Raw genomic sequence first — 22642 nt, 5'->3', positions numbered from 1 at the left:
TTTAAAAAGCAACCTTTTAATATAGATCTCTGTATCCTTTATCTGCTTCTAAGTAGGTAGTTATATTCACTATTATTATACCGGAGACTAGAGACGCGATCGTAGCAACATAAAATTAATATCCTGTTAATTTCGCAACAGGTCTCTGTGTTCAACAAGCCGATCGACATCGTGAACAAGGCGATCAAGTCGGAAAACGTCCAGGAATGCAACGTTCAGGACTACGAAACACACACCGACAGGGGTGACATCCCAGAGGTACGAATTGTTTATATTTTTATAACTTATGATTCTTTAAATAATAAAAAATCGCTTGTTCTCAAAATAGCTGATAATTTTTTGTTCAACATTTTGACTTAATTGCGACAATTATTATGGTGTGATTCGGATTACATCCATGTTTTTCGTTTAACCATTTTACGCCCACTCCCCACACCAAATACAACTACCACTAACGACTCAAATTTAATTCAACCACACAGAATTTTAACCTATCCCAAACCCCAACAGAACGAGATCAAGGAGACGACCTGCTTCCCATCGCGTTGCCGCAACGGAGGTTTCTGCCGTTCATCTGATGCGTACGCCTGCACATGCCAGCCAGGCTTCTCTGGGCAGTACTGCGAGCACCGAGCCTCTTACACGGCCCGCGACCCCTGCCGTCAGAACCCCTGCGTCAATGGAGGCACTTGCCGACGCGACTTCGCTCGCGGAGGCCTCAACTACACCTGTGACTGCCCCTTAGGCTTTGCTGGCGCCATCTGTCAGATGAGTAAGTTTCTCTAGTTTTCTGATGTTGACGAATACACAGGTAGCTTCATTAGTAGCAATATTGAATTTGTACCTTAACAAACAAAGTAGGTCCACTTTTGAAAGAAGAAACATGTGTGGTTTGTACGAGTATACCGCAGGTTTTTTACTACTTTAGAAACTGCATACTTCGACCAGACATCACAAGTACTAGCACAACATAAAACTTCGCAGGTCTTCAACTGGTCCACAGCGTTGGTTTCCAAAGCGATGGCTACATGGAGTTACCCGGCAGTCTCCTCTACTATGACAAGCTCGTAACAGATCCAGCCATCGTCGCCCTGGCCATCCACACCACGTCTGATGGAGTGCTTCTGTACCAGAGAGAGGTAGCGGCCAGGCCTGGCTACGGTGACTTCATACTGCTCCGCGGTAAGTTGTACTTGGATAGTAGTTATGCGACAGATGTTTTAAAATTCTGCGTAAGTTGTTTGTATATAATGTCTATTTGTGCGACACATAGCTATTATAAAATTCTACTATACTAAGTTACTTTCGGACATTCACATTCAATATTCAGTCATTTATCGCATCCATAAGTTTTACACAGGTCTTAAATAAATACATTAAATTAGGAACTTTATGTCTGGCGCAGCAAATTAAAAGTAAATAAAATGTAAATCAAAGATTAAACAAATAACCTTTATCGTGAGAGATTAAACTGATGCATTCCGATTCTATTAAGTTTAAATTGGTTCCAGCAAAATCATATTTCAATTAAGTAGATTCCCTAGCAATGTAACAGTAACAGGGATTTTGTTAATTAAGCTGCATTCTGAATTATCTGGATTCCTATACTTCGCAATATTTTTCCAACTGCTACGTTTTTCAATTTGGACGCTAAATTAAGTGGGTTAGCGCTATACTTTTATTTTCAGACTATATCGTTCGTAGAACCGGTTTTATTTTTAAAAAGAACTGGGTATAATATACCTAGATTAAGAATTTATATATTTTTTTTTGCAAAACTGTAAACGTGCAGATCACTGAAGGGTGTTCATTTTATCCTCAGTAAATAATGTCTGCTAATAAGAAAATAATAAAGTTATGGGTTTATTTTCCATACAACAATTGACTGAATACCGTTGTGGGAAGTCCGATTAATTAAATGAACATAGAGCTAGAATTAGAACAAGAGCATTCTTTCAGCGTTGCATTGGAAATAGAACCTTGTGTCACCAAGGAACCCACAGACATACGTTTGTGAAGGAACCAAGAATGCTTTTCTTCTAGCCTTAGATCTATCTTCGTTTGATGTAAGTAAGTTGACCTTAAGAATATTAAAATTCAACATTGTCGATCACGAAAAGAAATGCACTCGGTATTTATGGAGTAAAATTTATTTATAAGTAAGTCATTGAAAATATTATATATCACAGTTTTGAAATAAATAAAAATTCCAAGGCTCTAATAAAGGGCAAAGGGATAAAAACATTATCCGAATTAAGCTCACAGGGAAAAGCTAATTAGTAAAAGTATTTAATTAATTTGGCGATATCTCACCAAAGTCAATTTATATCGAATATTTCAATGTATTATAGGTACATACATAATATATTGCTATGCCTTTGAGGGTAGGGTACTCAGTTAATCAACGTGTATAAAACTCACTCAGAGCACCTAACTTTCTATGAGTACGCCGTATATTTCATGAACAGACTTTGGCTTCGGAGTCAACAGCAGGAACTTGGCAGCAGTTTATTCGCACACCGCAATCTGAAGCATCGCTGAACGACGCACATTATATACAAGCAAACTATACCTATATTGGGTGTTGTGTTGATAATTATATTTAATATGTATCTATCTATGTATTTGTGTAATATATCAGCTTTCCGATACCTATAACACAGGCTCTGCCTATCTTGTGGTCCTGTGGCCGTGTGTGAGATTTCCCTACATATTTATTCATTTATTTATTATATAAGGTACTTCATATTATTAGAAGTATTATATAGCTCCGTCCAGCTTGCTTTCATACTGTCATGTAAAAGTAGACACTAATGAAAAATACTGTTTTGTTCATTTCATCAGCCATTACCTGTTTACCTTATTAATGAAACAGTACAGAGACTTCAGACTAATGTGTGTATGTTGTATGTGCTATAATAATGGTTAGTGTTAGGGTGAAAAAACTTTGAAAAAATCGAGCCAGTCACATCTGACTACCTATCCGGGGATTACAGTCGTGAGCATAATATGTATTTATTTTTACTCATTGTCTCTAATGATCTCTTCATAATATGTGTTTGATGCAACTGAATAGGTACCTACTACGTATTTTAAACGAGTATAAAAATTATGATCAAGTGGGTATCTACTTATTACAATTTCTGAAGAAATATTCCATGGAATTTTTATGGAAAATAACATTGTAACGTATTTATCTCTATCGACTAATGATCATAAGCAGTACTTGAAGTACCGATTTAATGAGAAAATACACAACAATTTCTCGCTCTGAGAAATAAGACTTGCCTTAAGCCCCTTCAATTAGGTATATTTTTTGGGGAAATTCGTGATGATCAATTTATTTGTTAAAGTGGCCTCGTGATACGTATTACACGTACACATACAATGTACTTTACAATAGCTACCTACGTAATTCTCTATGACTGTGGCCATAAAACTAGCGATACGGGGTAGTATTGCGGAGTATTACTTTTTCATTGCCCGTGAGTTTAGTTTGCTCACTACATTCCGCTTGCGCTCCCACCTCCATTTATAAGGCTCTAAATATTCATTGTATGTCTCTCTCTCTGAACTCTGTCATTATAATGAAAGCATGTTTTTCTATATAAACGGAAACACAGTTATTATTTACTTAGGTACTTACGTACAACATTCGCACACGCCGCCGTTAGCCTGTCTCGTAGTAACTTATCGCATAAGTATCTATTCTTATTTCGTGCGGCATAGCTACTAAATCGCTAATTTCGTGACCACACCGTCCCGTCCTTGAAGATAAAAAGTATGTTTTTCTAATATTTCTTTGTGTTTTCCAGTTGAGAACGGAAAAGTGGTGTTCGAGTGGGACCTCGGCGGCGGCACTTCCAGGCTGGTTGTTGACGAGGTGTTGGTCACTGACGGGGAACGCCATCAGGTAATATACCTATTATAATATACGTAGTACCTACCTAACCTACTGTAACTAGTCAAAACAAAACAGTTTGAAAAAAAACAATTTTGACTGATTTTTTCAAAGTTTGATTATCTTAGCTAGCCTTCACTATAAATATGAACTGTGACGGATGTCATTATATTTCCTATAGTTACAATAAAAGACGTATGCAATGATTTCAAATACCTATAAATCAATGGATGTAAGGAATTAAGTTTATTAAGCAACATTGTTGTAAACTTACTGTAAATGTTCATCCCACTCTGTCTCTGTAAAGTTAGCTCAGAATACAGGTACAAAGTTCAGACGCGGCACTTCTCAGCTCAAACCAGCACTGACATACAGGCAATACTGTGTGTGTTAATTAATTTTACCCTTTGATGGAACTATTCCCAATCGATTCTGTTTGCGAATATACGCTTTGTAAAGGCATGACGTTAAACTAAATGGTGAAATAGAAATGTATCGTACGTTTGTTACACGAGTTATTAATTAAAATTTTAACAGTAAATGAGTAAATCGGTCGCCATTATACAGTTTATTTACTTATAAAGCATTATTATTTATCTGTGAAAGGTACATTTTAGTTTTTTGTTAAACGTCGACTAACTTTGTTTGGCCAAGTACTTAATCTCCCTACTTATAAAACTTAGACTAAACATAGTAGGTACTGTTATAGAACCGGTTATAGTCCAGAGCTACAGTACATATCATTAGACTAAACCCGGGATAAACCAAAACAATTTTAGTCTTCGTATTATAAGATAGGCGTCATAATTTACCTTATCAAAATACATATATACTTAGAGGTAGATAGGGTAAACGTACCGGTTTGCCGGCCACTACCCCTTTCCGGCCACTTCGCACATTATTTTGAATAATAGGATAGTATTGAGACATCTCCTTTCTAAATTTCGCGCCATTCGACCTGGACGAACATCACGGTTCATAATCCAACGGCATGACCTCGAAATTTGCGAACTGAGCCCTCAGTCACCATTTCAAAATTTGGTGTGTGGATGCGTGACAAATTTAGCAGAAAAAATTGCAGGTGGATTGATTTTCAGACGTAAGTTTTTAAGTGTTCCTACTGTTTTATTAGTGATTGAATGGGTTTGTGTGTAGTAAAGTATGTTTAATTTCAATATTCAATTGCCTAAACTAACAAACCTTTTCATAATTTGTAATATTCTCGGTGGTCGGACAATAGGTTATCGATTTATTTCAAAATCTAGTTTCCGGCCGGGTGGTCGGAAACCGGTATATTGTAGTCATTAAATTTTGCCTATATTGCGGAAACCTTAAATGCACTAACATAGATTCCATTATATTAGTGAACAGCTAGAATTTTGTGAATTGACAACTAGATTCCGGCCGCCAGAATGCCTCATAGAATCAAAGATATGACCTTAAAAAAATAACGAATGTTTAGCGGCCGATAACCAGTTAAAACAAAACCTGTTTCCGGCCATCGAAATAAGCGGCCGAAAATAGGTAAAAATTACACCTGATTCCGGCCGTCTGAAATAGCAGGCGGCCGAAAATAGGTAAAATTAAACGTGATTCCGGCCATTAGATAATAAAAGGGCTGATAATGTTTATCGATGCCAATGCCAAGAGTAGCTTATTTGACTTAAGATTTTAATTTGTTTTTTAAAAACCGTATGAACTACTGAATAAGACTCGTTTTTCTACTGTGAATTAGGTGGCCGATAACCAGTGCACTGGTGGACGATAACTGGGTAAAATGGCCGATAACCGGTATATTTGCTATTTTTACAAAAAATATTTTTTTTTAAATCATGTATCACTGCTACGTCTATAAACTTTAGGTTTTATGAAACTAGACTATTGAAAGATCAAATGATATTTTTTTGGAAAATCTTGACACACAGCATTATGATAGAAATTAACTCTGAAGTCAACAAGTCGCTTAAGTGGCCGATAACCGGTACTGTTACCCTACCAGACATACAGTTTTGCAGCGAGGAGTATCGCAAAGACGTTTAGCATAGTAGTAGAATATTATACCTATATATCTACATTTGTGATGCATTTGTAATATGTTTAGTTAAGATTGGCAGCATATAACAAGCAAGGAAATTGTTATCCTGAGAATAATTGGATTTGTGGAGTAGAAATCGATTCCGAACTAAAAATGTATGCTCTACTGTAACAGTTTTTTGATATTCCATGCTGTTTTCTCGGAAAAAGCTATAAAAAATAAACGGAATCGGTTATTTTTTATAGGGGCGTAGGAATCCCACCTTAATTGAGGGTAGGTCGTTTGTTAATGTAAAGGTTTAACCACCTTAAGTTTATCTTCAGTAGTAGGTATGTATTATGTATTTTATACATAAAAACACAATATTGGCTATAAATATTATGAATGTCTATTAGGTAGGTACATCTGGTACATACTTTCATTTATTTCAACTAATTACTTAGGTACTCTACGCTTGTTAAATCTTACTTATACCTAAAATGTGTAACATTTGCGAATATCGTATTTCTTTTCATCAATGTCTATCACCGGATGGTTACAGATTATGTTTATTTATTTATTTATTAGTCGTCGTCGTCAAGCCATAAAGTAGATAACTACAGCCCATCATTATAGAGACAAAACGGATATGGATCTTAACTAATTGTAATAATTATAGCCGTTGTTCAATTGATTTATTACTTTTATTTAAGTAACCGTCTACTCCAAAGAGAGTAGGTATATTAATCTTTACTCTTTTTTGTCTTTGAATTTGCAAAATCGCACTATTTTAGAAAACAGTCCTCTTCATTAGTCGATATACACTTTTGCACCGCTTTAAAGTAACTCACCTTTAAATGGACGAATACGTGATTTTTTACTTTAATAAAGTCCCTACAAAAGTGTAAACCTACTAATGTAGCTGGCGATACTCTTTTGTCAGGCCCGAAGGACCATCGTACGGTGGAGATCAACAACTCATTTCTGTTTCAGATCATCGCTAAGCTGTCTGGCGACCGCTCGGCGTACTTGTCCGTGGACGAGCAACAACGGACCGGGGCCAGCACAGGATTCAGCAACATCATGAGTGCTGACTCCAACATCTACATAGGTACGTCACTTTCACCTTGTAGGTTAGGTAGGTTTTTTTTAAAACAAATTCGGATTCTCCAACTACATCAGAGCACTTGCGAGAAGATAGACACTAGACACTAGACAGAGTCTGCCCTCGGATACGACGAGGAGGCCATCACAGACAAATAAGTTAATAGCTCACGGGCACAATACAGCAGTTTCTAGCCTAAAATTGGGCCGTGTTAAAACCGTCTCACAATAGCTATTATTCATTCGGCACGTTTAATTAGCAGCAGGTTAACTTAGTAACTAAGTAAGCTGGAGTGACCCCCAAGGTGTGTTCCACTCATTAGGTAAAGTGATCCCGTTCTTTCAGCGGTGACACCATGTAGAAAAATCGTCAATTAAGCATTGGTATTTTAAAATTGTTTTTGTGACAAAGTACAAAAGTATAATACTATGTATTTAGTCCCGTCCCTGCGTTAGGTAAAGTAAACGACTGAATAGTTGAATACGTGATACCGAATAATCCGGTGAAAGGCCTCCCTAGCCTGCAGTTGCAGTTCCCCCACACTGCCTGCCCCTTCGGAGATTAAATTTGCGAGAGTAAACGCGTAGGTGGTTCCTCGAAATACCTACACAAACATTACTGAAACAAATTAAATGTCAGTGCGCTCACTATTGATATCAATATTGGAACTTAACAGCTAGTAATTTATGAAAGCCACACTGCGACTGTGACTGTGTTTGTGCAATTATGTGCAATATCTGCGTATCTTCAATTTGTGCGCATCGCTCGATCTGATGAATATAGGTACCTACGGAATGTTCGGGAAATGGTATTGAAAGCCGAATGAGTTCTCATTGTGCACCACTTGTTTTTATTTGAAACAGGTTATTTGACAATGTTTTCCTTATTTTAATTATAATTAACAGAAGTAATGCAGACATTAGTTTCCCATAACTTAAGATATATTTTTTACTAGTTTCATTTAAATAAACAGTGTAACTATTTTTATTTTTCTCTTACAAATAACCATACAATATAACTTAGAGTAAATTGTTAGTTTTTAATAAAACGTAAAGCAGTCCTTTTAAGTATTAAAGGAAGAACAAAAACTAGTCCTTTTACGTATAAAAGGAAGCGTTTTATGAAAGCTTTTGACGACCCGTGCTGAAACACAATGCGTGCATCACATAGTCGCCACGAAAACATACATGAAAAAATGCCTCACTACGCTCCCATCGTTTCTCACCCTTGTATCGTCAACTAGGTGGTATACCGGACGACCTGAACGTGAGGAGGTACCCCGGGCTGAGTGGATGCTTCGACCACGTTGAGCTGATGAGCTCCGGACGCGGTCTGAACCTTGGAGAAGAAGCCGTCACCGCCAAGAATGCAAGACTCTGCAGGAAGTAAGTCTATTTATTAAATAAATAAATATATGGGGACATGCTAGGCAGAACCTGTGTTTAGTGTGTCGGACAGCTGATATATCTACACAAATACATAGATAGATACATACTAAATATAAATAGCAACATCTAAGACCCGAGTGCAAATATCTGTCTTTAAACAAATATATGCCCCAGCCGGGAATCGAACCCGGGACCTACGGCATAGCAGTCAGGGTCACTAACCACTACACCATTCAGCCGTCAATTGTCATTTGAATGCTTACTACTTACTAACCCAGTCTATAACAATCATTACACAAAAGTTCCGCTCACCAAATACCGACACCCGACACCAAATGACCCCAATTAAAATTTGGTCATAATATTCAAGCTTTTAGTAAATATTCTTTACGCTGTCAAATGTACTTCAATATTGCCGACGGCGGGGGCGCCACTAGGCCTTTTCCGTTTAAGGGTAATTTGGTGCTATCGCCACTGGAACTAATTCATTGTTCGTGTGTGCATAATGTATTTATAATGCATGATCAGATGAGTTTGCCGGATTCTGCAGGATTCTGACAATACCTGGAATAGCCTTGGGAATGAATAATTAGTAATATTAGTATCTATCGGCATTAACATAATGTGATAATTAATTTGCCGTATATGTATACAAAATGTTACATAATTATGAAATTATGTTAATGTATTGAATAATATATAATATATCAATATACATATGTTATCTAAATATAAAAGAAAGAAACATAATAATAAGTATACCTAACTCATTCCAAAGCTATATACAAATTTCTAGTCAAAACTTTCATTTAGATGTATCTAAGTACACAACAATGTTCCAGAAAGATCCAGTACCCATTGCTAACCGATTAATATTTGCCTTGTAACAAAACTAACAACATTATCATTTCCACGCTGCGTCCGGATTTCCCAGTTCAATTTTCCCCGACGTTTACCCTTACTTCGAAGAAATCGATGTGTACGAGTCCCCTCCAAGAAACGCATACACTCCTTTCTATAACTCCGCTCCTGAACTTGGTTTCAATCTCATTTCATACCTCTCCCTGATTCTTATTCCGTCCTTACTGTTAACCTATTTACTTCCGAGACAACACCTTGAGACTCACTGAGGAATTAACAGGTAAACCTACTGTTTGAAGATTAAACCAATAACATCAGCAATTACTGATATTAAATTTAATGCTGTCAAAATAAGTACATTATAATTATTATAATATGTTTCAATAGAAAATAGAGCGTCGACGCTACGAGTCGCGATATTTCTAATTTCTAAGCATGCGAACCGTGCAACGGCCCTTAAATCTTAGTGCCGTTAGAGTCTATTAGATATTTTTGTCCGATTTCCGATTACTATTGTCGTCTTCCGGTTCGAATGTATTTGTTTTGACAGTTCTAAATTTTATGTTAGTTAGGTACAGTCAGCTGCATAAGTAGCAATATACTTTTGAACCTTGTCAATCTAACAAACCGTCTATCCATTCATTGAAACATTGACGGTTCATCAGTTTGACAAGGTACAGAAGTGTATAACAACTTATGCAGCTGACCGTACTTAAGAATCGCCCCGCAATTCTATGTTTTTTTACTAACTTATTCATATGTTTTTATTATTTTAACATCCAGATACCTCATACGATGACATAATGTAGAGACCCACGACAGGGTTCAGACAGTTAAATTTGCAGCCGCTGAAAACTGAAAGTTTTGAAATTTTACTTCTCTGGGTCTCTAGAGGAAACTCGACACGAAACAGTACTATTTATTTGTGTCTATCGATATAAGTATATTTTTTTATGTATAATATTTGTGTAAGTACTAAACATAAAAAAAAATGATTTACGTGCCTTAATAACTTAATTAATATTTTTATTTCACAGTTAAATTCGCGGCCAACCGGTAAAGAAGAATTATTACTACATAATTATTATAATAAACCTAGTTAATGTCAATTTACACAATAGTTTCTATGTAGTTGTACCTACATACGTACTTTATCTAAAGCATATTTTCCTCAGAAATTATGTACTTTTTTCTGATTCAAAGTCAATTATTTTAAGGCATAGCTCGAATTACATACGATACAGATGGTTCTATCTTGCTTGTTGAATTGTAATAATGTTATTGGTTTTGAGTCAGTTGTTGCAAAAAATATCGTAGAAAAGTTTAAAAGTTGAATGTACTATAGTATAAATATATTGAAACGAACGTTGTACTTTAGTATTAAGAAAAACATATGAGACAATACAGCTAGCCTAAGACTTACTTATACCGATATATATGTTGTTTATTAACCTGTCTTTTCTATTTAATATTATAAATATGTAATTGTATATGGCGGAATGAGGGTTGGCCTACAGTGGTGTAGGTCAGTTAGGGATACAAGGAGTGATCTTATCTTTAGTTGTACGAAATTAAATAGCAACAAAATATCAACTTCATCGTATATTAATTTGCTTAGTTGCATTTTTTTTAACAAATGATTGTATAATTAATTCTAAAGGAACATGACCTATATTTACTGTTGCTCGTTTTATCTTAACTGCTACTTAATTATATATATATTTTTAAACAAATTCAGGTTTGCTAGTGATGAATGAATAACCATGATACTTAAATAAGTACAATTTGTATTTACAATGCAAGTTTACGTTAATTTATAAACTTAGTTATTATAAAATACATATTTATGGCTTGCATTGAGACTTGCATAAAATTTTTGGGCAGCAATGCATCTCTTCCTATAAGGGAGATCATCATTTTAGGCATTATAATATTATGTACTACGTTATGTTAGGATGTGTTACATATACTTTTGCTGTAAATTAAAAGACATTGATTTATGTGCCAAATGAAATAGTATCAACACACATATAGGTAAAGCGACGATATTAAAACGGCTCACAGTCTCAAATAATTATTACTTTACATTCACTGCCATAATTTTATTATCTTTGCCATTTATTTTAGTTCATAAATGTTCCTTCCCTTTTTGTTTTACTTTTAAGACAAATGCTATAATCTAGTTATTTTGGAACGAAATAGTTTTTACGTACCGATAATTTAGTGCTTATAAAATTAATTATTTGTGCCATTTCGAATAGTTAGTGAAAGCTCATGTCAGCATTTTTTTAATAATTGATAAGTTAAGTCCTACCCTAACTTAACGATGGTTCTTCGTACTCTTTAAGTGTTAACATTAGTGTCATATTTACTTATAATATGCAACGAGTTGAAAGCACTGATCATGATGTGGTTTTATCCACATATTTATATGTAGGTACTTTAATTATTGTAATCTATCTTACTAAACTTGCCTGTGACTTCAATGTTTGTATAAGAGAACAAATAAAGCAACTAACAAAAAGGAAAAACTTTTTTATTTATCCTAGCTAGTTAATATTATAAATGCGAAAGTAACTGTGCCTGTCTGTCTGTTACTCTTTCACGCCAAAACTTCTAAACGGATTTGAATGAAATTTGGTATACATACGGTCTAGACCCTAGGAAAGAACACAGGCTACTTTTTATCCTGGAATTCCCACGGGAAAACTTTTTAAGGTGAAGCGAAGCGCGCGGGAACAGCTAGTTAATAATAAATTGACCGTATCGTATACTCCTACAAATTATTGATAAAGTTACATATTAGTAAAATTACATATACATTAAATTCATAAATACATTAACATTTTACTCAGGCCTTGCTCAGGTCAGGTGATAGCCTTTTCATATTTTTTAATCTGACTATGGATTATACTCTTTGAACGAAACATTTATGAGTGGTAGTTACTAAGGAGCTTATATGGCTTTATTACGTGCAAATTCGAACATTAATGTGAAAAAGATCCATTCAGATTCAGAATTTATTTTATGCCAAACCTCTGAGTATTTTTAAAGCAATTTTTAAAGAATTTCAGCTAAAGCAAATTGTTGATTACCATTTTTTACTGTATAGTTTTGAAAGCCTTGGTTTTGATCAGGATTACATATAATTTATCTTACGGCTGGTGTTAGTTGAACGGGTAAACGTATATAATGTATAACCTTAGTTACTTAAGAAATATGATAGGTTTCTATAATCATCATCATAATCATTTTCAGCCCGTATCTGCCCACTGCTGGCTTTAAGCCTCTTCCCTATCACGCTATCTCTTCCGGTCCTGTGCGAGTCTAGTCCAGTGTCTACCGGCCACCTTAACAATGTCATCAGACCATCGGGCCGGCGGCGGTCTGCCTATTCCTCGTTTGCCAGTTCTAGGCCACCAGTCTGTGACTGGACAGGTCCACCTGCCGTCATCCCTCCTAACCAAGTATCCTGCCCACCTCCACTTTAATCTTGTGATTCGGTTAACCACGTCATCCACACGAGTTTAACGTCGAATTTCGACATTGGGCACACGATCCACAAGAGAGATGCCGAGCATGGCGCGCTCCATAGCCCTTTGTGCGACTTTTATATTGTGCATGTTGGCTTTAGTGAGCGTCCATGTTTCGGCTCCGTAAGTGAGGATAGGCAGAACACACTGATTGAACACCTTGATATTGGTTTCTATAATAGTAGACATTGAAAAAGCTTCTTGGCAGAGGCTTAAGTTCATAGTTTAGGGTCATGAAGATAATTGCGACCTCAAATAACAATTATTTGTGAGTCAACATGACTTATTATGAGTAGCTATTATTACATGAACCTATAACTAGAACATACGAGGACAAAGCCGATCTATCTGCTCTTTCTAAATAGCTAGCTTTAGTTGCGAACACACATTATTAATAATATTAATACGTACAGTAAAACTATAAAGTCCTGAAAACGGAAGTAGATCCTAACTAATTGTTACAGACCGTATTTATTCGATGTATTATATTTATTAAAGGACAAATCCGTTAAAAATCCATAATAAAATAGTATTTTATTTTGTATAAAAAGTCTTTGAAAAATCGCACTCTTTACTGTCAGGACTTTATAGATGGACTGTAAATCACACTTTTCATTTTCCAAATTTATGTTTTAGCAATACGCAATACGAGATGGTTCGTCGCTACTACCTACAGTATTGTGAGATTATGTATGTAAAATCGCATCCACTGCATTCAAAGTTTGGTTGTAATCTTGACAGGCTATCGGAACTTGTATCAAACCGTCCATTCCGAATGCTCCGAGCAATTTTGAATTTTTCATTGGATGAATCTCAATTATCGAACAGACTGCTGGTATCGTTTTTTATACCTGACTGCCGAAGGAGGAGGGTAATGTTTTTCGATTGTATGTATGTATGTTTGTCTGTTTCTTTGTTGTTTCCTACGATACTTTCCATTAACATTGGGGCTTGTTTTCATCTTTTTAGCGTGCAGTCGGGTTTTTTGTTTGTTTATAATTATTTTAGCATTTGTTCACGACTGTAATCCCCGAAGGGATAGTCAGTGGCGACTCGCAGCGAGGCATCATGGCACATGATGGAAGTTGCGCTAAACTTATTACTCCCGTAAGGGCTAATTTGTAAATAGTCAGATAAAAGTTATCTGAGGAATAATTCTGATGCTGTCGCGACTGAATGTTCGTATTACAGCTACAATTTTATTCCTCAGATAACACTTATCTGACTATTGAAATATCAGCCCTAAGTCATATTTAGCCTTATTTATTTATTTATTTTAAGGCACACAAAACAGGTTACAATCATCCTAACTAATATTATAAATGCGAAAGTAACTGTGTCTGTCTGTCTGTCTGTCTGTTACTCTTTCACGCCAAAACTACTGAACGGATTTGAATGAAATTTGGTATACATATGGTCTAGACCCTGGGAAAGAACATAGGCTACTTTTTATCCCGGAATTCCCACGGGAAAACTTTTTAAGGCGAAGCGAAGCGCGCGGGAACTGCTAGTTATAAATAAAAGTGTTATAAAAACTTAGTAAATAAGAACCGATGACGGATGGGGTAAACGTTTTCTGGAGTGGAGGCCGCTACTAGGCAAACGTAGTGTGGGACGCCCTCCGGCTAGATGGGGTGAAGACTTGCGAAAGGTGGCTGGTTATGATTGGATGCGGAAAGCTAAAGATCGCATTCAGTGGCGTGCTTTGGGAGAGGCCTACGTCCAGCAGTGGACTGCTTTAGGCCGATGATGATGATGATGATGATGATGAATATAAGAGGAGAACTAAAAAAGGGTTTGGAGTTTTTGGCAAATATCAACAAGTATATTATCACAAAAATTTCATCCTTAGGATTTTGGAGTTGTGTCCCTAAAATATTATTACTATGGAACGATTCCATGTCAGTATCATATAGTATACCTAACTAGAATTAGTAACATCATAACTACGATATGCTCTAGTACCTATATAATAACGTGCAACTAGGTAGGTACTAGATAGGTGTAAGAAGAATAACTTCTTTTCTTATTTACACCTACAACTACACTCTACATGTACTTTACCACAACACCTACAAACAGAATCTAAAGATATTTTGTAGTTTGTGTGTTTTGAAATGGTAACGCGTTTATATTCTCATGTCGTTGCTATATAGTTGCTAGCATTCTAATTGAGTTTTTAAACCGGCAGCGGACGATAAAATAAAAAGAAAGGTGTAGGAAGTAACTAGTAATATCGAATAAGCTGCGGCGATTCTCTTTTCATTCGCCATTTTAGTAAAAAAACATACAGCTAGGTATTATAGGTATTTAAAAGAAGTTCATTCGAAAACCATTGCAAGATATGCCCCAAATTTTTTATTTTATTTTACGTTTTATTTTTGAGAATTTTTAATACGATTATCATGTAGGAAAGTTCCACATACCTTTCGCATTTGCGCTCACTCTACAAACCACATCCTAAGTGCATCTTTAGCCGGCACATAACACAACAGAATATTGGAATGCGTATTTCATACACGAGGCACCCTTGAGGGTTAAATCCGTCTAAGTTCTGAAATTATGAATATTATTCCTACATAATATAATAATTATTATAATTAATTAGACCAACTTATGCACCTGCTTCAGACTGACTTCCTTACCAGATACTACGCTTCTTGTTGGCTTTTTGTGTAAAGATTACAAAGTTTTGACGCAAGCGCGAGCTTTGCTAAAAACATGCTGTCTTCGCCACACCAGCCAGGTAGAGTAAGATGATCCTATGTCAGGAAAACTCGGGAAATAAGAACTTTGTAAAATAGATTTTCGTGTAAATAATTTTCATTTTATGGAGTGAAACAAACTTCTATGTTACCGTAAAAACGTTATGGCCATTATGGTTAGGTTGCAAAAAAACAAAATCTATAATGAAAAAACTATATTATGATGACAATATGACAATGATATGATAGGTTTAATATATTGGTACGGAACCCTTAATGCGCCAGACTGGCACCTGGTCGTTTTTTTTAAAGATACTTACTTACCTATGTGGACGTCCAATCGTCCACAAAGCCACAAAGCTTTCGGGAAAAGTGTATGAAATAGATTTCCCGAAACTGGTAAAAAGGAGTGAACACACATAATGCGCTTTACCAATTTTGTCTGCAACATGAAAGAGATTTCGCTTTTCAGTATTTAATACGTAGTTCCAGTATAAAATCATAAGCTGTCTTACATTTTCTACGTAAAGTTTACTAAATTCAACGTGAGCACATAATAATATTTGCTACAGCGAGTGAGATACAGCAAGTGGATGTTTGTTGGAGGAAAAGGCTTAAACTGCGTTTTATGTGGTTTGAATAATATTCTCTCCATTTTCATAATTTACACATAGATTGCATGATTTTAGTATTTTATTTTATCAAATGGTCGTTTAATTTATAAACCGTGCACTATAAACCACTTCTGCCGTTTTCAGACTAGCGTATTTATACGAGCGTATGTTAACTGATATTTATATATGTGGGGACATCTCACACACGGCACGACATCCGACCCCAAGCTAGACAGAACCTGTGTTATGGGTGTCGGACAGCTGATATATCTACACAAATGGGCAGTTCTTCTTTTTAACCTACATAACTTAGTCTCCATCAGTTGTGAAGAAAAAAATCATGAGTTTTTCAAATATTTATTTATTTATTTATATTTCAGCGTGCATTGTACTAAAAACACAACGGCTGTGCACGTTTACAAAAATATAAATTTATATTTTTGTATTTAAAATTACGTTACAGAGTGGTAAATCCGCGTGACAGAGGTGTATTTCATACGAATCTTGGCTGTCTCCCGCCACTTCATCCTGCGCATATTCGATAATGTTACAAAAAATATATATGACGACATAAAATATAAAAATTTATTTAAACTCCAGAAGATATTACCTATTTTGTAAAACAAAATATATATTTTTAAATGATTTCAGAAATATTTTAAAAAAAAGTTGAAAATTTGTCTCTTACTACCTAATGTTTTAGTAGTTACATTCTGTCACGTAGGTTGCCATTTAAAATATTTGTTTGAGCCACTCGTCCTTATTGCCATCGATCAGAGTTTAAGGTCTCCTTTTCCCCTTGGTAAGATTTCCCCTTTGAGATCCAGACACCGCGTATCGGCCACCCCTCAAAGTGTGACAGGAGGTGCGTGTGTTTATTCGGCGACAGTTTTGTCACGTAGGTAATTGTTAAAATAAAATACAATTAAATTATTATTTTGTTATTTACTCATTGGTAATAACAATTACTTTGCAATCAACATGTGAATATTACACTTTATGTTACTGTTTAGATGCTAATCGACTTTGCAACACATTTTACCCCTCTGTCACACGACAAATCTGTCACATTCTTACGAAACACTCCAACCTGAGGAAATTCATCAAAGAAAAATTGAAGAGAAACTACACGTTTTGGTTAAAGTACGAAGCGAAAGGAACGTCCAATACACTTGCGCTGCATTTATAAAAAGTTTCGTTTGTGAAAAAGGTAATTTCGTGCTATTGTTCTCAAGAACAGACGATGAATGTGGTAGACTGTTTAATATGGTGAAGAGTGATTTATCGGATGTTTGATGATAACATTAAAGTCCTTCCAGCTTCTAAGGCAATTAAAAAAGGAAAGAGTATTTTTTTCAAGTTCTAAGAGCTACTGCTGTATTTTCGAAATATGGCTGGTTAAAACTTTAACAAATTACGTAATTTTCCATTATGTTACTTAAATTTTAGGTTGCCGAAAATATTATTTGTGCAGATAAACACAATTTTATGTAGTTGGAACAAATTTGTCCTTTAAGTTCCTGAAATACGGATATTTCACTCTCCAGAGGTTCTCAAGTGTGATTTCATTAGTTATACTAATAATAACTAAATAATAAAGATATCTCCAGTAATTTTTTGACTAACTTGAAACCATAATGATTTATAAGTAAGTTACTAAATTATTATTTTTAAATTTAACTGTTTTATTCCAAAACGCTGCCGCATATTTAATAGAATAACAACTATGTCACATCGTTTACCACTCTGTAACGATTGGTGTCTCCTGGTAATCAACTTATTTTTGGTCGTTTATATGTTCTGTTATAAATAGTGCAACTTTGGAAAAATCATATTAAATTTAGTCATTGATGTTAACGTCTATGCTGTTAATTTTTGACTGTAATTAGTAGCGAAAAAATATTTATAGCAAAAACAAGCTACATTTTAGCTGAAATTGTGACAGAGTGGTAATAAATACTTAATAAATATTTTGTTATTACTAAAAATCCATTCCTTCATATGTTTTCTAAAATGGTATTTTGTTTATTAACGTATCAAAAAAGTTTCATTTTAATAGACGAAGACTATTTCGTTAAAATAAAATAAAAGATTCTGTGACGAAGGTGTAATTTTCTTTGCCTTATCCACGTATTATGTTCTGAAAATCTTGAAAAAATACTTAAACTTCGCGGCCAACCACCTTTTTCGATAGAATAGAAATGTAGCTATCATAAAAATTATTAGAGTTCACCAAAAAGCTAAAGTTATTTTTTTCAAATTCGGGATAATTTTTTATCCATTATGTAGGTTAAAAAGAAGAACTGCCCAAATACATAAATAGATACATATACTAAATATAAATATCAACACCCAAGACCCGAGCACAAATATCTGCCCCAGTCGGGAATCGAACCCGGGACCTTCGGCATAGCAGTCAGGGTCACTAACCACTACACCATTCGATCGTCATATTTGAAAGCGGATGTAGCGCCTACGCGCGTATAGAGCGCCTAATTCCTACGAACTCAACAAATTAATGACAATTACCTACTACTTTTTAGGGTTCCGTAAGTCTACTAGGAACCCTTACAGTTTCGTCATGTCTGTCCGTCTGTCCTGGCTCGTTCTCCGCCGTTTCTGTACCAATTGGTGGCAAATTGGTGGAGAAATGTAAACTGATAATCCAAGAATTGGTTATTAAAATTATCGAAAAATAAATATTTGTTAACCCCTCTCCCATACAGCGAAAAGATAAATCTATAATAAAATCGACTTATCCCATCGTGTGGCCTAAAGTCAAAGTTTTCCCGTGGGAATACCGCGATAAAAATGTGCCCTTATGTTGTTAATGTAGGGTGTCAGCTAACTCTATACCAAATTTCGTTACAATCAGTTCAGCCGTTTTCACATGAAGAAGTAGCAAGCATACACACTTACTCACAAACTTTCGTCTTTATAATATTAGTAGGGTATTAGTAAGATTTTGTATTAAAAATAGGACACGTACCGCACCGCGGTCCGCATTTTGAAGTCATTATTCGACCGCTTGTGTGATACCGATGAGTTCGCTTCAACATCGTAACCACTAGCGACACCCAGAACAGAACTATGTAACTAAGTCCACCTAATTGTACATAATTACTTTTGTATATTGTGCAATGAAGAATAAATAAATAAATAAAAACTATAGTGGCCAAAGTACAACTTATTAATAATGGCGGACTACATTGCCTCACCAGTGTCGAACTGTGAACTGCACACTACGTAACTAAATCCAAAGACATAAAAAATATAATGACACTAGATGCCACAAATTCATTAATTTCTATGAAAATCAAACGTCCCAAAAGGAGAATGGCCATTTTTCTATGGCGCTCTACGTAACCAAATCGAAAGGACAACGCAGCACATCGACATTGTCTATTTATTTATTTATTTCAACTGGAACACCAGCGGAAACACATTGCAACTACACTCACAAGCAGAGAAAAAGTTCCAGAATCATAATAATTATGGTACGTCAATGGCAGGTGGAACTTTTTCATTGCCCGTGCGAAAAAGAAGAAGCGACACTATTCACACGTAGCCACCTGTAAATGCATGCACTTCCACACGTCTGCAGATGGATCCGCAGACGTAGACGAATGCAGACGAATCTCTACAAGCGACCACACGTATGTTGATCGGTCAGTCTGAGTTCAATAATCGGCAGACGCTACTCGCAAACATGGACATCGAAACCGCAGCTATTTATTTGTTTAGTACTTTTAACTACTACTTGAGTGTGCATCGCATGTCAAGTTATCAAGAAGAAGTGGAGAAGAAGACGATGGAAGAAGATGGTGGATGCTGACCTGATGTGGTTCAGTGAGATTGAGGCGTCGCCAGTCGTGTGGTCGCGATGCCGGACGCTCGCACATGAACCCTTTGATCTGTGCCACAAAAACCGACAACAATCGGATCGGTGGCAGATGCGTCTGCGGACGTCAAATACCTACGATAGATTAAAATTCAAAATAATTTATTTCGTATACTTACATACTAGTTACATTAGTTGATGGGGCATCATTTTAAGTATAAAGTACCTGTGCCAGGATACCCCGCTCTTCCATATAGGTACTAAGTACATTACATAGATGCCCAAATCATCCCCTCTACACGTCCGCGGATGTCGTCATCTCCGGAAGCATATGCGGACGCATCCGCAGACATGTAGAGGCACCTAATGATGCTCTTTTTAAATGATACGACATTTAAAACGATAATAATAGAAATTATAATTAATGATTTAAAAATATTATCAAGTTATAAATCCGTTAGTAGGTATACCTAAGTACTTTATAATATAAAGTTAGAAAGTACATTAAGTAAGTCTTTTCCATGGTAAACACGACGAGAATAGTTTAAATACCTATAATATTAAATTTACATCGCCAGGAAATCGACTGCTGCGGAAAATGATAGAAAGGTATTTTTTCCGGAAAGGACTTTAACTGCAAATATCAGCCATTTTTTACAGCGACAATTTTATAAAATAGAATAACATTGAGAAAAAGAAACACATTTCCATGAAGTCAACTAAAAGCAATTACTTAAGTGCTTCTTAGGAATAACTTTAATCCCGCAAAAAAGTTTTGTGTCGAGCATCAACTAGTTTAATAGGTTTCAGGCAGGTAAGTAATTCAGTATCAGTTACATTGTTACTCTTCTAACGTCGGCCATTTTTACATTTCGAACAAAGCTGATTGTGAGTTATAACTTTACTTATCTTGTTCTGTTTGTGGTTTTATTTATTTGAAAGATACTCAAGTTGATAGTGTTGTTCTGTGCTTCTTTTGATGTAATACACTGGGCAGCATATAAAAGTACCTATCTCCTAGACGATTGATGAAAAAATAGTACTGTAAGTTAAAAGAGGATGAAATAGATCATTGTTACCCAAAAGGTGAAAGCGGCTATTAGCGCCCTCGATACGGTCAGGCGCCAAACTTCTCCTGGAGAACTAAGTGAGGTGTCCTCCTGTGGTCAACAGTGTGCTTTCTATTGCAAATACGAAGAAATTTTTAAATACCCTATTCTACCCTAAACTCTTTAAACCTTCCCTGGACTAAGACAAACAATTCAAGACCAAAATTAGCCAAATCGATTCAGCCGTTCTTGAGTTTTAAGTACACTAACGAACATCCATTCAAATTTATAGATAAGAAGATAGATTTTGTAACGATTCTATACACCGTTCCTATAAAAACGATTTACAATTCCAAAAACAAAGTAATTACGTGGTTGCTACCGGAATCAAATCCATAGAAGTGAAAAAAAACATGCTGCTCTTCGATAAAACCTGTTATTGGGGTAGATTATAAATATACAATATTATTCAGTACCTAGGTACTTTGCTTTTAATGGTAACAGCAAAATTATAACCAACCTACCCCGTCAAGGGATTCACCGGCCAGTACGCGTCCACCTTTCAGCATTCTACGCAAACGCAACGGACGCATCGCATTCAGTATTCTTTCTATAGAAATCACACAAAGTCCGTCCACATCATCGCCATTGCCGACGCCGTTTCCCCATACATTTATGAAAATCCGTATGGTCTGATACGTATGAAAACGATAGGTGGACGCGTAATTTACCGGCCCGATTTTTCCGACGGGTGGCGGGCCGACGGCAACACAATGTTCTATACGCTAGCGGGGATATTAACGTAACCATCGTTTACCCGTTGCAACAAAAACCTTACACCCATACAAACCTATTGAACACTGCTCGTTGGTCCATCATCGACATCGTCACCTATTTTAAAGTTGGTATGATATCTTTTGTCGTTAAAACAACTAGTCTTAAGTCCGTTTTACGCACTGTTTAATGCCAGTGTAAAGTATGCTGTGAATTGGACTTAAGCGACTCAGGCCAATGTTACTTTTACCTAAGTTGAGTTGGCTCTGTTCCAGGAAGTTACAATAACAAATAGAAGTAGTCTTACTCACCCGGCAACCACCTGTTAGCTTCTTTACATATTCATTTAATCATTTGAACTGAGTACTGTGATTATTTTGGTTTCGTGCCTTTGGCGAGTATTAAAATATATTTTATTCAGTACTTATACATAAAAAAATAAAACAAAATATTGAGACCCCCTTGGCAGTGCATAGGTACGTGTGTACGTAGAATACTCACACAGTAATAATATGATTAAGTTATCACCGACAGAGAGGGTATGTACCAAGAATTTCTCCTCATCATCATCCGAAATACGCCCACTGCTGGCCATAGGCCACTCCCACAGACCTCTCCACCCATTTTACTCTAACATACCATATGTTACACAGCGTTAGACAGAGACAAAAAATAGTTATTCAGAAAATATTATCATCTTCAAAGCTTATTCCTCAATATTACGCTTTAAATTCCTGAGCTACACAAATAAAAAACTCTTTATGGAATCGCACATACTGCATTTACGACCGTTTTGAAAAAAATAGCACATAAATTATGAAATTTAAATGAAAATTTGAATATAGCTTGCACCATTT

General features: G+C 35.7%; 1 protein-coding gene across 11 annotated transcripts in view; it reads left to right on the top strand.

Annotated features, from left to right (window-relative positions):
* Window positions 1-11800, top strand: part of LOC105384133 (basement membrane-specific heparan sulfate proteoglycan core protein) — a 150459-nt gene extending 138659 nt beyond the window's left edge. For all 11 annotated transcript variants that reach the window (XM_048632627.1, XM_048632626.1, XM_048632628.1 and 8 more), the window contains 7 exons: window positions 142-258; window positions 511-772; window positions 985-1182; window positions 3816-3913; window positions 6909-7026; window positions 8264-8405; window positions 10307-11800. In XM_048632627.1, the coding sequence (XP_048488584.1) occupies window positions 142-258; window positions 511-772; window positions 985-1182; window positions 3816-3913; window positions 6909-7026; window positions 8264-8405; window positions 10307-10310 (939 nt within the window). In that variant the 3' untranslated portion in view covers window positions 10311-11800. The remainder of the gene's footprint in view (window positions 1-141; window positions 259-510; window positions 773-984; window positions 1183-3815; window positions 3914-6908; window positions 7027-8263; window positions 8406-10306) is intronic.
* Window positions 11801-22642: the final 10842 nt, after the last annotated feature.

This window comes from Plutella xylostella, chromosome Z (assembly GCF_932276165.1).
Source record: "Plutella xylostella chromosome Z, ilPluXylo3.1, whole genome shotgun sequence".
Taxonomy (NCBI): domain Eukaryota; kingdom Metazoa; phylum Arthropoda; class Insecta; order Lepidoptera; family Plutellidae; genus Plutella; species Plutella xylostella.
Note: the sequence above shows the minus strand (reverse complement) of the source record. Positions and strands in the feature narration are given on the sequence as shown.